General features: G+C 36.1%; 1 protein-coding gene across 6 annotated transcripts in view; it reads left to right on the forward strand.

Moving 5' to 3' along the window:
• The window catches only part of VAV3 (vav guanine nucleotide exchange factor 3), a 401,666-nt gene that overhangs the window by 194,238 nt on the left and 186,543 nt on the right, over positions 1-20,885 (forward strand). For 5 of the 6 annotated variants that reach the window (XM_016923622.3, XM_016923599.4, XM_016923612.4 and 2 more), the window contains 8 exons: positions 502-594; positions 2,723-2,791; positions 4,682-4,785; positions 6,061-6,160; positions 10,346-10,441; positions 13,901-13,969; positions 15,718-15,804; positions 20,058-20,143. In XM_016923622.3, the coding sequence (XP_016779111.2) occupies positions 502-594; positions 2,723-2,791; positions 4,682-4,785; positions 6,061-6,160; positions 10,346-10,441; positions 13,901-13,969; positions 15,718-15,804; positions 20,058-20,143 (704 nt within the window). The remainder of the gene's footprint in view (positions 1-501; positions 595-2,722; positions 2,792-4,681; positions 4,786-6,060; positions 6,161-10,345; positions 10,442-13,900; positions 13,970-15,717; positions 15,805-20,057; positions 20,144-20,885) is intronic. The other variant, XM_016923606.4, reaches the window with a different exon arrangement.

Here is a 20,885-nt window from a genome sequence, read left to right on the forward strand (position 1 = left end):
ACTCAAAAAAAAAAAAGAAAAGCTGACAAGAAAACTGGTGTTGAACCCAATTCCATCAGATTCCAGAATCTTTGATTTTAGTGTTGTGCTCTATGACTTCCAATCTTAAATACCTAGTTAAAAAGTCAGGCAGTAAGATGTTAATGTTGGAAAAAATATTTGAAGGTCTTTACTTACTTTACCAAATACCTTTTTATTGTTTTTGCAGTTATTTCTATAGCATTTGTTAAGTGTGCTGTACATTAAGGAAACAATCATACACCATTTATGGTGTTTCCAACTTTATGAACATTTTAATAAGAGATATTTTAACTTATACATTGTTCACGATTTTTATAAAAACAGCAAAGATGCCTCACAAATGCAGTTAGATGTCTTTCAATTATGTGTTTTATTAGAAAGGAAAGTTTAAGAAAGTCAGCAATGCTTTTGATCTCTACTTCCCAATAGGTTAATGTATGATTTTATTAAATCATTTTATTTTGATAATTCTAACTGCAGAAATGTCCAGAAAATGATATACGAAGTTGTTGTCTAGCAGAAATTAAGCAGACAGAAGAAAAATATACAGAAACTTTGGAGTCAATAGAAAAAGTAAGTCATCAGGTATTATTTTTGATGCCCAAATACTGCCTAATTTAGTTAATATATTAGACTCACTGTTTCTTCTGAATGTGTGTATGTGTATTATAATTTTTAGGAGAACTTTGTACTTAAAGATCTCAAAGCAGATTTATTCATTTTACAACTATTTATGGATGTCTTAGTACCTGAGTGGCACTGTTTCAGGGACTAAGGATATAGTAATAAATACAACAGTATTCTGATTCTCATGACACTTTTTCCCGTGGGAGGATTTAGAATGTAAGCAAATAAATATGCCAGATGGTCATAAGTTTTCTGAAGAAAAATAAGGCAGGGGCATAAGATAGAGAGTGATGGGAGGGGGAGGGCTGGTGGCATTTTATAAAGAGTGGTAGCAGAAGCCCTCTGTGACAAGATTAAGTGGGCAGCTAAGTGAACTGAGGGTGTAAGCCGTGTACATATGCCAACGAAGATCATTCCTGAGAGAGCCCCTCTGATTGGAAAGTGTTCAGCATGTGCTTCAAGGGCAGCAGCAGTCCAGTGTGGCTGGAGCAGAATGAAGGAAGGGGACTGAGCATGAGGTGGGAAGGCTGGTGGGCCTCTAGGCCATGCAAGGACATTGGGAAGTGTTGTGAGCAGAAGTGACATGATGTGATTTAAGTCTTTAACCTCTCATTCTGGCTCTTGTGAGGCAAGAGTGGTAACTAAGAGAAGAATTAGAAGAAAATTATGTTAATCAAGATGACAAAAATGGTGGTATAGGTGGTCAGATTATGAGTAAATTTTAAACATAGAACCAACCGGATTGGATGATAAATTAAGTAAAGGATGTGAAAAAAAGAGAGGAGTCAAGGATGACCATAGGTTTTGGCATGAGCAACTGCATGAATGGTGAAGATTACAGAGGTGGGGAAGGACAGGCTTGGGAATCAGGAGTCTGTTGGAACAAGTGAAATTTGTGATACCTATTAGACTTTGAATGGGATTTGTTGAGAAAGGTGCTAGGTATATGAATCAGGCATTAAGGGGAAAGACTGAATTGACAAATAGATTGGGCCATTATCATCACACAATGGCATTAAGGCCCTGGGACTAAGTGAGATCACCCTAGTGAATGCATGTTAGGGAAGAGGTTTGAGGCCACCTCTCCAGACTCTCACATTTAGAGGTTAGGGAAAGAAGTGAAAGTATGCAAGCATTATTTAGAAGAGTAGAAGAGTAGATTGACTAGGGAACTGTAGTAGCACTATGTAGCGTTACAGGCCCAGTTGAGTTTTGTGGTCATATTTAAAATTAGACGATCGGTAATGTCCATGCTTAACTTCTTAGATAGAGTCACAAAATATGTGGCAAGTTAGACTTGATCAGGGTGTTTGTTTTTCTAGAAAAGCACAATGGAAGAAGAGAAGGTAAGAGGATTTACAGGGAAGTGATTCATGGAGTATAAACTCGGTTAGGAGGGAAATGAGAATATGACGGAGGTGGGATGGTTAGTGGACTGGCTGACCCAATTCCTTGAAATTAGTGCTATGAAGCATATGAAGTTGTTGATAATGACAAGGTCTGTGAGTATGGCCATAAGATTTAGGAGTTGAGCTAGAGTGGAGCACAAGATTATTTGTGGTCAAGGAACTGAGAGACCAGTACTAGAAGGATCCTCTGCACAGATACTGAGAATGCCGAGAATGAAAGAGATATGGTAGGCCAGAAACTAAAATTCTCAAGGAATAATTCATAAATTGCATACATAGATTATTGATCTCAGGGATCTAGAATCTCCACAAAACATTTGGGAGATATTACTGTGTAAGTCTTCATATACATCTCCAAAATGTTGCCATTTTTTGCCAACTCAGACAATAATGTTCTTTTCTTCCTTCCTTTTGGAAGCATTTATTGTCTAAACCATTTTATTTTATACTTTAAATGTATTAATATTAGCTCATATTTATGTTTTTATATATCTATTCAAGTGTAAAGTCTTTAAGTTAGAGAAAATAGTTTCTACAATTTTGGTGTTTATAATGCTGATCAACAATTGACTTTCAAAACGTATTTGTTGTTTGTTGATGAAAAACTATTATATAGATTAGGACAAGTTATACTTAATTACTATTTTCTTCTTCTTTCCTGGTAGTATTTCATGGCACCACTAAAAAGATTTCTGACAGCAGCAGAATTTGATTCAGTATTCATCAACATTCCTGTGAGTAAAAATATGCTAGCTAAAATTGTGGTGTACTTCAATAAAATCTTCATTTCCTTAGGGGGTTCCAGATCCCTATTTTAATACTCTTTTGTATTATTTAAGAATATTGGCCTTATTTATTTATTTTTTGCTTTTCCAGTTTTTATATCCTTATTTTCTTGAAATAACTGATGTATCATATCTTCAACCAAAAGTCAGTCAACATGTATGAAGAACACAAATGGAAAAATAACTTTCATGTGTTATTCTTAACTGTTTGTCATGAAGAGGTAGTCTCAAATAATCTGGGGATCCACTTCCATCCCCACACTTCCCTGCGGAGCTCTGTTGCTCTTCCAGACCCTCAGACCTTGTCTTGTAGGTGATGTCCTCACCATATCAGTTTCCCCTACTTTCCTCCATTCCTCCACATCTTTGACTTCTACTATTTGGTGCTTTCTACTTCCAATTGTATCATATGTAACTCCCATTTCTGAAATACCCTACTTCCTTATGATTTACCAGACTATTTTAATTGTAAAATTTGAGGAGATATTTTTCGTTTACATTTATGTAAGCATTTCAAGTTTCAGGGCACCTTACCAGAATCTTACAATCTTAAAAGGATATTTGCCCAGAAATCTAGAAGCAAGCTAAATGCCATGCCAAGTGAGGTAATGCTAGGCAAGATTCAAGTTCTCAGACCTCTAGGACTTGCTTTGATTTATACATCCCCACCCCCATGCACGCATGTACACATACACTGATAAATGTATATAAGCTTTTATGCACAGACCTGCTTGTATTACCTGAACAGTTCTTTGTGTTTTGATTCTATTGTGTTCTGTGTTGCTGAGTAGCAGTTGGTAAGCAATGGCATGTCATCCTTGTCCCTGATTTTGGCCGAATGAGGACATTCTTGTTGATTTATAACATGCACAATATCAGCTGAAGGTTTAGCACTAAATAAACTGCACATTTGGGGAAGATAAGGATCTTGAACCACTTAAGTATGGTCTTTATAACTTAGAGCCCACATCTTCATGTTTACTTTCTACACCACTAAGGAGAGAGCATGCTGTGGAGTCAATGTGTGCTCCAAGGTACACAGGATGAGATAATGGGAGAATTGGCACCTAGTTCAAGTTGCCTCATATCCTGGCTATGACATGTATTTACTGCCTGACTGAAAATTAGTTGCTTATCGGGAAAAATGTGAAATTCTGACATTTTGAGTTGCTCTGGTAAACTGTCGAATACAATTTATTTGCTCCTTATTTATGCCATTAGTTGCCTGATTTCAAGTAATTTAGTCTGATTATTGTTAGCTTAGCACCAGGACACCACTAATTGACCAAAGTACAAATTTACATGTTTGTGTCACAAGGACATGAGTCATTATTTTATCCTGTCAATAAAACATTAGGCACTTGGACAGTTTTATTTAAAAAATTTACAGTGATTATAAAACAAAAATAAGCTATACATATTTTTACACAAGGAATAAATTATCCTTTAATAACTAGTGAGATAATTTCTTTTTTCACAGGACGCTGACATTTCAACTGAGATCTGAAATTGCTGTTTCCCATCTGCATGGCCTGTCTCCTTCTCTTCTCCTCCCTCTCCTCTGCCTTCCTCTTATCTTCCTTCCTTTTTCTCCTTTCCTTCCCCTGCTCTCCCTCCTCCTCTTCTGCCCTGTCCTCTCCCGCTGCTTCCTCCCCTTCCTCCCCCTTTCTCTCCCCACTCTCCTTTTCCCTCTCTCTTTATTGGTGGAAGCAGTTTTATATATTGAGAGCATTCAGCATATCCTGAGTGGCAAGTCTAGCAACTAAAAGGATTCTGGGTTTGGGGTGTATTTTTTGGTTGTGATTCCTACTTTCCTTTCACATTGTTTTCTTTTCTTAGGAACTTGTAAAACTTCATCGGAACCTAATGCAAGAGATTCATGATTCCATTGTAAATAAAAATGACCAGAACTTGTACCAAGTTTTTATTAACTACAAGGAAAGGTAACTTTTGAAGTTTAAGTTTTGTGGGTCTTAGCTTGTAATTATAGTGAGGATTAGTATTAAAATAGCTAACAAATAGCTATTGCTGCTGTTTATTACATTACTACCTGAGCAGTAATTAGAACATGGGACAATTACTTTCAGAGTAGTAGTTTGAGTTCTATATATGCAATTAAAAAAGAAAAAAAGAAGAAGAAGAAGGAGGAGGGGGAAGGACCCAGTATGGTGCTTATTTTTTTGCATCGCAAATCAAAAGGCTAAGTTTCTTTTATAGGCTTTATCATTACTGAGCGATGTAATCTTCAGTAAGTCATTTTAACTCTCTGAGCCTCTGTGTCCCCATCTGTAAACACCAGAGGTAGATTAGCTGGTACTTAATGCTTCTTCCACTTTTCTTCCAATTCTAGTATTTTATGACACTCTATTTTGGAGTATTAGATTCGCAGAGTCAGTTTCCCTTTCTAAGTTAAAAAAAAATCTCCTGACAACCTATATGAATTGGAGTATCAAGAAATTTTGCTTAAAATATAATTATCTCTCTTTTCAAATCAAGCAACGTATTTCCTAGTACTAAGAAGTGGCTAATGAATTACTTTGCATCAAGTCTTCGATAAATATTCACATCTTATTAGTAGTGTCTTTTTTCCAGTGGAGAGTTAAGAGAAGCAATAAACCAACTGACCTCTTTGCAAAATATTTGTACGTACTACAGAGATACCTTCCCTGAAGTGGGTCAGATTCCATGTGATATGAGTTATCTTCTGTCCAGAACAGTTCAGGTCTCTCATTTTCCTCTCTTCAGATGATTTATGTTCCTTAATTAAAAAGTAGCAAGGAGTAAGAGGTTTAATAATGAAGGAGTTATATGTAGTGATTGGCATAAAATTGTAATAGAGAAAACTTTCTGAGTGTTTAGAGATAAAGTTTATCTCTTGTAAGAGCTTTAACAGAAATTTTTAATTTTGTTTTTGGAATGCATTTATGTCTACTCAAATAACATTAACAGTCATCAAGCCAGTTTGTAAATTCTGCTTGCTATAAAAATTTACATAGAATTAATCTCATTCAAAGTTGGAACTACAAATTAGTCATTACTATCAAAATGAGTGACCCTTATTCTATGACTGTGTCTGTGGTATGTATTAAAAATAATTTCTACTGCTATTTTGGTTATCCCTAACAATGGTTTTAAAGAGATGAAGATTCTGCTTGTTTCCCCCTCCAGTTCATTCTTGGTTTTTGTCTTAGAGATTTCTTCTCTTTTTTCCCTTTCAGATTGGTTATTTACGGGCAGTACTGCAGTGGAGTGGAGTCAGCCATCTCTAGTTTAGACTACATTTCTAAGACAAAAGAAGATGTCAAACTGAAATTAGAGGTGCCTATTTATTTTTAGTTTATGACATAAAGCAAAATAAACCTAAAAGCAATGTATTCCTCTTTATGATCAGTGAAGCAGTACATTTCCCATTATTTTAAATATAATTTCATGTCAATTTTATAAAATATTTAAATAGCTCTATAAAATAGTAATATGGTAGTAATAGTAACAGTCGTTAAAAATCTAACATTTATGGCCCTGTGTTTTACATGCATTATCTCATTAGGTCCTTCTGACTCTGTGAAATAGGTACAATTAATTTTCTCATCTTATGAGAAAGCTGAAGTTCAGAGAGATTATGAATAACTTGCGTAGATAGTAAGAAGTGCAGGACGAGTGAGATACGTTAGATAATGTATATGTAGATTTAAAATGTTTACTAGTTAGCTGGGCAGGGTGGCTCATGCCTGTAGTTCTAGCTACCTGAGAAGTTGAGGCCAAGGAGGATGCACTTGAGCCCGAGAGTTTGAAGCTGCAGTGAGCTATGATTGCACCATTGCACTCCAGCCAGGGTGGCAAAGCAAGACCCTGTATCAAAAACAAAATAAAAAAGATGTTTACTAAAAATATGACATTTAGAATCAGATGTATTAAAAGGGCATGCATATTGCCCACAGGAAGGAAGAGAAGACGAACACAAATATGATAGGATTAAATAACATGTGATAAGCACTGTATAATAGGGCTCTGTAAGACTGAATCTACCCACTTCAGTGTGGATAGATTGTAGAGGATTCATCTGAAGAGGCAGCATTTGAGTTAGGTCACCAAAGAATGGGATGAGCTTTGACAGATGAGATTCTATGGAGAGCATTCCTGAACAATTGGTATGTATTAACCAGAAGAGTTGGGAAAGTTTGAGAGGTGGCACGTAGGCCAATATAAACAGAGTGCATGATCACAACAGTTTATAAGTCTAGAAACCTAGGTTAAGTCGTGTTTTTTTGTACATCATGTTTTTTTTTTGTTTTGTTTTTTGTTTTTTGTTTTCCTGAAGAGGAGTTCGAGGATTTCATGCTTTCAAAGAACTTTTGAACAATGTTTGTTGTATCAGTCACTGTATTATCCATGTATTTTGAATTTTATTAAATTTCAGGTAGAGATATATAGCCAGCTCTTAAATTTAACAGCGTGTGGCTTATTTGCCTGTTTAATATCCCTTTTCCTTTTCTTTGTTCAGTGTAGCACTGAGGTCAGGGGAGAAGGGGCAGGTGATTTTCAAATCAGAAGCCCTTCACTGTTTTGCCTCTCTGGCATGATTTCATAGCTCACAACTCCCACAAAGGGAAACTATTGCTTAGACAGTTTGCACGTTAACAGGCCACCAAGTAACTGTACTAGATACGTGGTCTTTTTGCGTTATATCTTAATATTCCTTCATTATGTTGACTTTAAGACTGGAGGTAGTTTGAGTCACCACTAAATAACATGCTTGTAACATTGTTAGTGCAAAGACTTCCTGCTCCTCTTTGCAGAATAGAGCCTCCTAAGTGTAGAGCTGTGAGCCGCTGTGACTCAAAATATGATGATAAAATTAAATTTTACAACTTATACACCTACTTCCTAGTAGGGCAACATTAAAGCAGTTTTTCTTAAAATAAAGATATAAAATTGTGCTTCCAGATAGTAGTCAGCAAGTTGTCAATCACACCTCCATTATATTCTCAGTCTTGTTTGAATGTTGTTCTTCCTTCTTTCAGAGTTATTGTCAAAGTTTTGCCCAATGACCATACTCTGGGACTCTAAGTATGTAGTTTTTGCAGTCAATGCTCGACTTAGGGAAAGAGAGGACATCAGGCTGAGTTTGAAAGGCACAGGGTGAGGTGCCCCTGCTGTCCTTTCTTCAGCTTAAAAGCCCACACTTCTAACCATAGTCCTGATTTGGAAGTATTAAGTCGGATACTTAGTGTAACACTTCAACAAATACTCAGTGGGAGCTGCGTGCCGCAAGCCCCAGCATGATAGAAGGAAAACTGCCTTATTCTTGGTGTCTTTCTGCCTTCTTTGTGTCTTCTGTTTTGTGGTTATTTTTGTTCTTGTTGAGTTTTTTGTCTTTTTCTTCTCTACTTTGGAACCAAGATAACATGGGGTGAAGGGCAATGAATCTCTTTATCTTGCCCTATCAGCCTGGCTCATCCTACCTCATTTTATTTTCCATTACAATTGAATTGAGGCTAAGCAAGTGACTGGATGTTTTGGAAGGATTCTTTCTACCCATTATTTACTTTCAACACGGATAAGCATTTTACATTTGAGTCTCTATCTCCCAGGTGTAGCTAATTCCAGCAATGTTGGTTTCTTTACTTCCTGAGCCTGTAACTTAGAATGTAAAGGAACTGACTTTTTTTCTTCAACATTTTGAAACTAATTTCCATAATATAGTGAATTTTAAATATATAATATTTCTGTTCCTACCACTGTGTTGGGATGGCATAACATAAGAAATATAAGCTACAACCTTAATTCCAAGGGCCTTAAAATGCAGCAGAGGAGATAAGACCCACTCATTATAGTAATATTAACAACATAACTTCCTGTTTGAGACCCATGATCCAGAGCTCTCTACAATCTGTAGAAGTAAGAAACTGGTTGAAATAGTTATCCTTCTAATGAACTGCAGTAATTGATGACACAGCTAGCATGTCAGGATGTGTCCCCAATTCATTTTGACTGATATCTGTAGACAAACATACTCATTAAGTCACTGATCATTAGAGTTAATGGTGTTTTTTTGGAGCTCCTGATAATATATCATTCCATGTGCCAGAAAAACTAAGTGTGGGCAAAGAAGAAACAAACTTGTGAGCAAAAGTGTATTTTCTTAAGCACAACTCCATCTATGAACTGGAAAGGTCCTTGGGCTGGGATGTGCAATTGTGTCAGGATTTTGGACTTATGAGGTTGCTCACTAATAATAATATTTGTATGGCCCTTTTTTTTTTTTTTTTGAAGAACACCATAGTTACATGAGAAACAGTAAAATCAGAAAAGTGACTTGTCCAAGGTCACACCGCCAACAGTTGCCAAATCTTGGCTTTAAGTTCATTCTTTGACACTTCAAAGTAATTTACTCAAAGTCATAATTATTATCAAAAGAACAAACCAGTCAATACTATTTTAAAATAAACCTTTAGGAAAGAAGAGGGTGAAATTAAATACAATCCAAGGCTTCTAAATCTTGGAGTTTAGTAGTAGGTTTATACTTGAGCAAAGTTTTAAAGTCAAATATTCCATTTCATTCAGTTCAGTAAATACTTATTAAGCAAATACTACATTCTTAGGGGCATACAGCACAAATCATATTGGAGTAGATATTACATATGATAATAATTAAAAGACCCACAAGACAGAGAGAGAGTACACCCAATTGTGATTGTAATTGTTACGAAAGGCCTAGGATTGTAGTTCTTAAACAGGAAGATGTATTTTGCTGGAGGCTGGACAAAGCACATCATAGTTGAGGGAACTGAATAAACCATAGTTGAGGGTGGGAAGACTATTGACACTTTTGATGAGTAGGGATGTGTTCCTGATGCCTGTTCTGTAAGTCCACTGGGGGAAATTGGTGGGAAGTACAGCGATAAAGATAAACTGAAGAAGACCCTGGGGGGCCATGATTTTGCACTAGAGAAAATAATTTTCTTTTTCTTTTTTCTTTTTTTTTTTTTTGAGATGGAGTCTCACTCTGCCGCCCAGGCTGGAGTGCAGTGACACCATCTCAGCTCACTGCAAGCTCCGCCTCCCGGGTTCACGCCATTCTCCTGCCTCAGCCTCCTGAGTAGCTGGGACTACAGGCACCTGCCACCATGACCGGCTAATTTTGTTTTTGTATTTTCAGTAGAGATGGGGTTTCACCGTGTTAGCCAGGATGGTCTTGATCTCCTGACCTTGTGATCTGCCCGCCTCGGCCTCCCAAAGTGCTGGGATTACAGGCGTGAGCCACCGCGCCTGGCCAAGAAAATAATTTTCATACACAAAATAGTTCTCTTTTATTCATATTTAGAGTTAAAATACTACAAGATTTGTTTTTTTAAATTGAAGATACTTTCTGTTATTTACAGAGAAGGATTGTTAAGGAAACAAACGCACTCATTTATTGTATAATAACTGTTCTGCCTAGGGCCTTTGCATCTTTTAATGTTTATGACTCCCTAACAAAGTGTTTTTAAAACATTTCATTAGGAATGTTCCAAAAGAGCAAATAATGGGAAATTTACACTTCGAGACTTGCTTGTGGTTCCTATGCAACGTGTTTTAAAGTACCACCTTCTCCTCCAGGTATGTAACTTAAAACAGTTTATTTATTGTCCATTTATTCACTCAACAAAATATTAATGAAGCATCAACTACATTGCAGATATTCCATGTGTTGGGCCAAATCCCCTTAAAATTTTGAATTATTATTATAGTTAAGTGGGAAATAACAGAACAGCTGGACATTTTTTCTTCCTTTTAGCAGAGATGGTCAGTAGCTGCCATAAATCACATTTTGTGTCCTTAAAACAGGACTGGCTAGAAAATAATTAAAAACAAGTCAAAACAAATAAAAATATTTTTTCAACCAAGTCTTCTGTAGTTATCAGTATTTATTTATGAGCACCTCAATATTGCAGTGCACTGGAATTTGGGCAGATTAATCATATTAGACCTCTTGCCTTGTAACAGTAAGCCAAAGAGAATTGTGTGACATTCCATATTGCTTTCTACTATACTAAATTATAATAAGACTACATTTATTTTGAAGTGATTCTTGTTATAGCCCACAAAGCTATGGTTTCCACGGTTAGTCTTCTAAATGAGGGTGGAGAGTCTTATAAATTTAATTTGATAGCTATACCAGGAGACTCATTAGTTCTGCTCCAAAGAAATGTCTTAGTGTATTAGTCTGTCAACTCTGCTGATGCTTGTGAAATGTCATTTTAAAAAGATCTACTACCTGTATGTGAAATACAATTTTGCATCGGCTGTGCTTTGTATATCCTGTATATTAAATTTCTTGAACTGTAGCTGCAAAATTATTAGTCATCTCTATTTTTGTTCTACTGAGAAATCAGAAAAATTCAAACCCTGATTATTCCTTAAAAATGCATTAAAACATTTATGAGACCTAAACTCAAAGCAACTTAGTCAAATTGGATTTTATGAAAAAATAATAAGGACGACTCAGGCAATCAGTTTCCAAGGCATCCTGGAACTAAATACATGTCCAAAATAAGGTAATAATTTATTTTGTAACTTTGGTGTAGTCAAGTATCGATTGAAGAATTTAGAAGGTACAGCTTTTTAAAAAAATACCTATTTTGGTCCTTACAGGGTTTTACACAGACTTAGAAAAGTATAAACTACAACTATACTTTTTTGAAATTTAGTAAACTGTTCCCCCTAATTTCCCTTGGGTTGTTTTATATTTAAAATTTTAAGAGTATGTTTAGTTCCATGTGATGACTTTTTAAAATAGGGAAAGTTTTATTTGGATACTACACATAGGTAAAAATTCTAGAAATGTTTTTCCCTCTCAAAATTCTATGGAGTAAAATTTATTTGTTGTCTAGAAGTTTGTTGAACAAATGTGGTTATCAGTTTAGACTTTTTTACTTACTACTATACTTTAGTGGCGAAATCACTTGAAATGCTTGATGATTTGAAACCACAGATTCACAAAGTGAGAATATTTTATAGTGGGTGATTGGGAACTTTAATAACATGACTTTTACTTGATGAAGTAAAAGTAACTTTTAAGGAATAAAAGAATAGAATTTTTATGAATTTGTTATACTTAATAGATTCTGTCTTTAAGTTCTTGTTTATAGCAGAAACACTGGTAGTATTGGATTCATTAAAGATTTTTGTATGGCTTCTCTGTGCCAAACATAGTATTAGGCACTCGTGATATACGACAGACCCTACTCGGATAAAGCTCATAATTTAGAAAGGAAAAATGAAGTATAAGCTGCCAAGTATAACACAATATGATAGGTACATGTAAGGTACAGAACCAGCACAGTTAAAGGCCTAAATAATTATGTATAGGGAAGCTGGGGACCTGAGTAGAGGCCTCTGTCATAGAAGACTCCCCAGAGGAGTAACTCTTGAGTTGGGCTTTAAAGGAAGAGTAAGGGGTCAATAAGTAGATCAGAGGGGAAGAGCTTTGTAAGCAGAAAAAATAATATTTCTAATGGGATTAGATATTAGAACATAATTTAAGAATTGCAATTAATTTAGTATGAATAGAATATAAGTTGTCTGGGTGAAAGTGGAGAGAGAAATTGAGAGAAGTTTGCAGAATTCAGATCATGAGGAGTCTAGGAGGTATGGGTGACAACCTGAAGCTTTTGTGGGGCATCACAGAAGTCTGAGTAGGGTAGAGGCAGGATCTGATTTATATTATAGAAACCTACCCCTGATGACAATAGAGTGACTGGACTGTAGTGAGGAGAGACTGCAAGTCAGAAGGCCAATCAGAAGCTCATTATGATTACCTGGTTTTGTTGTTTGTTTGTTTTAAGAGAGGGTCTTTCTCTGTTGCCCAAGCTAGAGTGCAATGGTGTAGTCATGGCTCACTGCAGTTGGGCCCAAGCTGTCTTCCTGCCTTAGCCTCCCAAGTAGCTGAGACTACAGGCTCATGCCACCTTGCCCAGCTAATTTTTAATTTTTTTTTGTAGAGATGGGGTCTTGTCATGTTGCCCAGGCTGATCTCAAATTCCTGGACTCAAGTGATCCTCCCATCTCAGCCTGGAAATGTGCTGGGATTACAGGTGTTAGTCACCATGCTTGGCAAATAATTATCTGTTTGAAAAACGTGAGGATCTGAACCTAATTAGTGGCAATGACGATAGTTCCAAGGGGGCAGGATCAAAGTTAACATCAATAGGACATAGTGAGGGAGAGAGAACAGGGAGAAGTCTGGGACACCTTTTAGGTTTTGGCTTCAGTGATGACACTGATGGAAGTGCCATCATTCAATAAAACAGAAATAGGATCCAAGAATAGGATTCTGGGTGAAGATTGATTAAGTTTGGGGAATGTTGGATTTGAGGGGACTTTGAAATAATGAGGTAGAACCATTTAGTTGGACGGATGAGTCCGGGACTCATGTGTGAATTTTGGGTTGAGCACATACATTTCACAGTAATTGGCCCATGAGGTGATAGTTGACATTATGACAGTGGTTGTGATAGAATTTGTAGAGTATGTAAAATCAGGGGAAAAAAGAGGACTAGGGTGAAAACTTAAGGAACAATAACTTTCTAAGAAGCAGATAAAGAAGAAACTATGAAAGACTGAGGAGGAGGCAGAAATTTAGGATGGACAGATAAACAATTTTAACAGCAATAACAACAACAGATAGAACATCCTGATGTCCCTGAAATGAAAGGAGGGATGCAGTTAAAAGAATCAAAAGCTGAAGCCAAGAATAATAAATGAGTAAAAAGTGTGATTATAATCATTATGGAATCTTTCATAACAATAGGGATCAATGTCAGTGTAATGGTGGTGGATAGAATTCAGATTCATCTTTGAAAAGAAAATGTCTCATATTGTGTCTCATGATTTTTTGGTGTCTAGTTGGTCTTCTTACAGTTTGAAATTTTTGATGGAAATGGAGCCCAGACATATTAGATTTATCACATTATAGAGAGAAAACCAATAATAATGGTTTATTTGTAAAAATGTTTTCTTTAGTATGTCTTAGTTTTAATTTGATGAAAGTAGTACTAAACCATATCTTCCAAATAGGAACTGGTCAAACATACCACTGATTCGACTGAGAAGGCAAATCTGAAACTGGCTCTTGATGCCATGAAGGTAGGGCAGATTCATCAGTAATTTGTTTGTATTTTTTATTCTTGCCTAAAGACAATGGAATTCAAATTGCATATATATATATATATATATATACACACACACACATATATATACACATATATATACACAAACATATATAGACACATTAATAAAATATTATGACATGCCTATGTATAATACACATTTGTTTTTAGTGGAGACAACTGGATTTTTTTTTTTTACTGGAATAGGTATCCCTGCATGGATTTAATTGTTAGACAACACATAAAACTAAGAAGTATATTAAAATCACTTAGATACAAGTATAAAAACTTTCATAACCATGGGGAATTATTTAATATCATATTTTTTTCCCATTCTTTTCATGGTGACTAATAGAAAACGTTGGCTTGTGTAAGTCATAGGCCAGCTGGTGGCTTCAGAACCCCGTGTAACTTATTTTCCTCATATGAGGGTATCTGCTAGGTTTACCCTTGTGGATGCTATGGCTTAATACAAGTGAATTTCAGTTTGTTCAGTTTTCAGGAAAATACAAAAATTATGAATAGAAAAGACACACATTTTGAACATACTGGGGAAGATGTAAAACCTCAGTTTCCACATTATGTTAAATAAAAATGACTTTGAAACGAAATAATATTTGCCAATAACTTAAAGCGTAGGCAAATATTTGTTCTTTAAAACAAAATGGCAAGGTGACCCTGCTCAGAGCAGTGCATAATTACTTAACTCTGTCCTTGTACCAATTCGTGTTAGCTTCGCTGTTTGGCTGATGGTCTACCACTAACAGGAAACACCACATAATTATTTATTATTATTATTAAAAAGTCAAACCAAGTTCCAAATTTTAAAGGAGTCGTTTATGGATCTATCCTATGAAAAGTCAGACTTCCATTTAGAACAAAGTTAGGAACTGCTTTTTGCAGAGTTCTGTCCCTACTGTTGCAGATGAATTTAAGAGGGTAGAGAAAAAAGAAAAAGAGCTCAGAAAACAGGAAAATCTGGAGCACATGTAACAAAAATAGCTAGTTACAGTATGGAAAGATTAGCTAATGTTTCCTCAAATATGAGAAAAGACATTTTAAAATAGGTGAAGGCACATGGAAAGACACGGCCAGCATTTTATGTTCACTTTAATTCATGAATTAAATTTAGTTCCAGCATGTTGTGCTATTTAGTTCCTCACCTCTCCTTTACTTCTCCTGAATCCATAAACGGGTTAACTCTTTAAAATTGAACTGGTTTCCTTGACCGAATGCTCTCAGGAACCAAGAAGACCTGAGACCTGATTGCAAAAATAAAACAGTCTTACTAGATTCATTATCTAACTTTTGGTTACTTTTCTCATGCTAATCGTTCATGATTGCCCTTCTTCTAACCTGTGTAAAAATATCACTCTCTCAAGGTCAGTAATTAACGTGCTTGGAATTTCTATTCTTCCGACCTAGTTTTCTTTTTGTTGCTCTATTGCGGTATATTTTGTTTTGTCTTTTAAGGCAACAACATCCTGACTCTTCTCAGTGGTGTGACAAATGACAGCTCTTCAGTCTTCCCAGCTGTACTTCAGACATTTTAAAATTGCCTCTGTGATGCAGCTTTGATTGACTGGGCATTCATTTTACTGTCTTTGAAAAGTTACAGTGGTTACTTTTACCACTAATGGAATTAATGATGTGTTTTCTTTCAAAGCAGTTTGCATCTCTAATCTTAGTGTGCCTTCTTTTTCTACCCTTTTCTTTATTGTCTAGGACTTGGCACAATATGTGAATGAAGTGAAAAGAGATAATGAGACCCTTCGTGAAATTAAACAGTTTCAGCTATCTATAGAGAATTTGGTATGTAATTATCTTTCCATCCAGCTTCCCCTCACCCCCACATCAACGACATTCTAGGAGTTGTTGTTGAAGAAAACATAGTTTACCTTCAAGTTTCTACTGTTGGAGGTTGTTGCCAATCCCTTTGTTTGGCAGTGTTCATGTGGGTGTCTGAGGGCACCTGCGACCTGCTTGTGTCTAGGGACTTTGTGATGGCTTGTCCCTCTTACCTTAGTCACACTCTGCCTCTTCTCCCAGCAGTCTGAATCTAAATATAGGAGTCCACTTTTTTTTTTCTTTTCTTTCCCTCATCCCCCTACATACTCATGGCTGATTCCTATTCATTTATTCATTTTACATATATTTGCTGTGTGACTATTATGACCCAGACACTTTGCTTGGGGCTGGGACTGTAACTGTGAACAAGATGGTCTCAAGATTGAGGAGACAGTTTAAAAAAAAAAGAGTTAAAAATGCCATATTGAGATTAGTGCTGTGAACTGGCTGCTATAACTGAGGATTACAAGGGGAGTCCTAGTTTAGATAAGTTGGTTGGAAAAAGTCCTTTTAAGTCATTTGAACTGAGACCTAGCAGATAAGAAGCAGCCAGCCACACGAAGATCTAGGGGAAAGTGACCCAGGCAGAAGCCGTAGCAGGTGAAATGCTCAGAGTTGGGCAAGAACCAGGTGTATTCAAGAAGCTGAAAGGTAAGAGTGGCTGGAAATGGAGAGTGAAGGGAAGGATGGTGGGCTCTGAGCCATGAGGAATGGGCAGGGCAATTACATAACACAGCCTTGTAGGCCAATATGCTGAATTGGGATTTTATTGTGACTGCAGTGGGAAGCTATTAAAAGGTTTCTATCAGGGAGTATTACAACAGACTGATTGACATTTCAAGAAGACCCTGTAAGCAGGCAGCCCAGCCAGCAAGCTGTTGAAGTGGTTTCAAGAGAGGATGCAGCCCTGGATTAATCTGTGGGCAGTGCAAATAGAGATGAGTGAATTTAAGATACATTTTTGGTAGAGCAGTTTCATCGCTGCTTTCTCTGAAACATTGTGAACCTGTCTCTTTCTTTTCACACATGCAGCCACATACCCATTTCAGGACACCATCATCTGCCAGTTTTCCAGTCACAGTAGCCTCTCATCATCTCTTCGTATAGTTGCATTTCCAAAATGTGGATTTCTCAATTTACTCTCTTTCTCAAATTTGTCAAGATTTTTTTGTTGTTGTCTTCAAGATTCAGTCAATATTCCTTGGCATGATATTTAAGGTCCTCAGTGATCTGGACTTAAGCTATTTTCCTGAACCCCTCCAGCTAATAACTGCCCGTACACTTTACATTGTGGATATTTTGCTGTATTATAAGGTCTCCAATTTGACATATGTTTCTACAGTTCTGCCTTCGATTGTAATCTCAGAGCCTAGAATGTTTTTTTCCTATTCCCTATCAAATTTATTCAAGGTGCATCTAAAATAAATCCCTTTTCCTAATCTCCTATTATTTTTCCTCTTTAGAATTCCATAGCATATTTCTTGGACAGCTGTGTAGCCTTTAAAAAATTGTGGTAAAATATATATAGCATTGGCCAGGTGTGGTGGCTCACACATGTAATCCCAGCACTTTGGGAGGCCGAGGCGGGCAGATCACCTGAGGTCAGGAGTTTAAGACCAGCCTGACCAACATGGTGAAACCCCGTGTCTACTAAAAATACAAAAACTAGCCAGGCATGGTGGCACGTGCCTGTAGTCCCAGCTACTGGGGAGGCTGAGGCAGGAGAATTGCTTGAACCCAGGAGGCGGAGGCTGCAGTGAACCGAGATCGTGCCACTGCACTGCAGCCTAGGCAACAGAGCGAGACTCTGACTCTGTCTCAAAAAAAAAAAAAAGTATGTGTGTGTGTGTATATATATATATATGTGTGTGTGTGTATGTATATATATATGTGTATGTGTATATATATATGTGTGTGTGTATGTGTGTATATATATACACACACACATACATACACACACATTAATGCTATAAATATATATAGCATTAATTTGCCATTCTAATTATTTTCAAATTAGAAGTGCATTCATGATGTTGTGTGACCGTCTCCAAAACTTCATCTTGCAAAACTGAAACTCTGTACTCATTAAACATGAACTTCCCATTCTTCTCTTTCCCTGGCCCCTGGAAACTACCAATCTACTTTCTATCTCTGTAAGCTTAACTACTCTGGGCACCTTATATAAGTGAAATCATACAATATTTGCCATTTCATGACTGGCTTATTTTACTTAGCATAATGTCTTCAAAGTTCATCCTTGTTGTAGCCATGTGTCAACATTTTATTTTTTTGATTTCCATTTGTTTAAAGCTGAATAATACATCATTTTATATAAATACCTCACTGTTTTTCATTGATGAACATTTGGGTTGCTTCCTTCTTTCAGCTATTGTGAATAATACTGTTATATTATTATTGTCACAGGTGTACCGATATCTATTCAAGTGCCTGCTTTCACTTCTTTTAGTTATATACTTGGAAGTGGAATTCTGGGTTGTATGGTCATTATGTTAATTTATTGAAGAATTGCTATACCATTTTCCACAGCAGCTGCCCCACTTAACTTTCCTACTACCAATGCACAAGGGTTTCAGTTTTTCCACATCGTTACCAACACTCACTATTCGGTTTGTTTGGGTAACAGCCATCTTAATGGTTTTAAAGCAATATCTCATCGTGGGTTTGATTTGCATTTTCTTAATGACTAATGATGTTGAATATTGTCTTTGTGTGTTTGCTGGCCATTTGTATATCCTCTTTGGAAAAATGCCTATTCAAGTGCTTTGCCCATTTTTGAATCAAGTTGTTTTTTGTCTTTGTGTTGTAGAAGCTCTTTATTTGTATCCCGGATATCAATCCCTTATAAGACACATGGTTTTCAAATACTTTTCTTGTGTCTGTTGGCTTTTCACTCTGTTGATATTGTCTGTGAGGCACAAAAGTTTTTAATTTTGACAAAGTCCCATTTATCAATCTCGAAGAAATAATTGCTGAATCTATTGTCATAAAGTTTTTCCCCATTTTCTTGTAAAAGTTTTATAGTTTTAACTGTTATGTTTGGGTATTTGAAACATTTTTAGTTATTCTTTATTTATGGTGTAAGGTAATGAAGGGTCTACCTTTATTCTTTTACATGTGGATATCCAGTTTTCCCAGCACCATTTGTTGAAAAGGCTATTCTTTCCCTATTTAATGGTGTTAACCTTGCTGGAAATCATTTGACCATATATGTGAGGGCTTATTTCTGGGCTCTCTACTATTCTGTTGGTCTATATACCTGTTTGTATGCCAGTGCCACATGATTTTGATTATTGTGGCTTTGCAATAAGTTTTGGAAACAAGTCAGTAAGTATGAGACCTCCAGCTTTGTTCCTTTTCAAGATTGTTTTGACTCTTCAGAATCCCTTGAGATTCCATAAGAATTTTAGAATGGAATTTTCTATTTGTGCAGAAAATATCACTGGGATTTTGATAAGATACATTTATTTTTATATTTATAGTGTTAATCACACATCTCTGCCCTTTATTAAAATGGAATTTCTGAATGTTAGTGATTTTCAGTCAATTCTTTTTTCCTCTAGCGTGTACAGTAAGTGTTCATAAACACTTAAAAATAATTTAGTTATCAGCCTCTGGGAAAATAGCTCATTATTTTAAATAATTAACTCAGAGCTTTTCATCCTTGAGGTCCTAGCTCAAGAAAGCCAGCCTGGACTTTATAGACCAAATTAGCGCGCGCCCCCCCGCCCCTTTCTGTACTCCTTCATGGCAATTGTGTGTTTGTAATTGCATGCTTCTGTGAATATTTGTTCCTCCACTGGGCAGTGTGCTTCATGAGGGCAGTGTCTGTATCATTTTGCCGTACACCTGTTATGGTGGTTGGCACATAGTAGATGCTCAAAAAATATTAGTTGCCGAACTGTCTCGTAATTTGGACCCTTCCGGTTGAGTCTTTCTTTTCATAGCTAATTTCCCCTTTAAGAATATATAATAATTAAAATCAATTGATGTCCTTGACATACCCCCTGGGATTACAGAGGACAGACTTATTTGTCATGTAGACCTGAGCTTTTTAGAGTAAGTATGCTTTAAAAGTATAAAAAATGGTAACATTTTAATGTAATAAGGTAGTTGTCTTGAGTAAATATCTCTACTAATATTTGTATTTATTTTCATGTGATTATGAAAAACTCTGACATGTACATTTTATATTTTAGAACCAACCAGTTTTGCTTTTTGGACGACCTCAGGGAGATGGTGAAATTCGAATAACCACTCTAGACAAGCATACCAAACAAGAAAGGTAAGAAAAGAAGAATACTATTTTCAAAATAAGTAATTAGTGTCAGAAAACTGAGAAAACCTTAAAGACAATTTTTCCAGTGTGAAGTAGGGGGAAAAAAGGAAGAAATACAAGGAGACAGACCAACCCATGATTTCTAAATTTTTTAAATCTAGATTATCTTAGGTATTCCCACCTGGGTTCTGGTATCTATTAATTTGTCTAAGTTATTAAGAAGGAAGTAACAAGTATAGATGATCAGCTAGGATACATTAAAATGAGAAGAGCGATAAAGTAAGAACAGATAACTACCATAAAAACATAATTGAATTTTTGGAATATATTTTTAAATAACTAAAAATAATAGAAAAATACCCTAAGAAAGAAGATTAAGTGAGAATCACGTAGTAATATTTTCTTGAGGGAAATTTGCAGATGTAGTTGTTGAAGATTAGTAAGCTTGGCCCGGAGTCCTTAATTATGTATATATGTAATCATCAAACAGAGGTTTTTGTGGTTGACAATGATCGTTTTCTGGAATCTTTGGAGAAGCGAAAGCCAGTAGGGGGCAGCATCAGCTCTTGCTTCTTCCTCGATAACCCTGGCTCCACAGGTCCTTTAAACCTCTCTGGGAGAAATAGACGTTAAAAGTGATGCAAGTGTTACAGCCCTGTGAATGTGTCATTATCATTGTGTATAAAAAAAATGTGTGTTAATCACTGAGAGTTTATAAAAATACACAAGTATTGGTATTGGATGATGT

Source organism: Pan troglodytes, chromosome 1, assembly GCF_028858775.2.
Source record: "Pan troglodytes isolate AG18354 chromosome 1, NHGRI_mPanTro3-v2.0_pri, whole genome shotgun sequence".
In the NCBI taxonomy this organism is placed as follows: Eukaryota; Metazoa; Chordata; class Mammalia; order Primates; family Hominidae; genus Pan; species Pan troglodytes.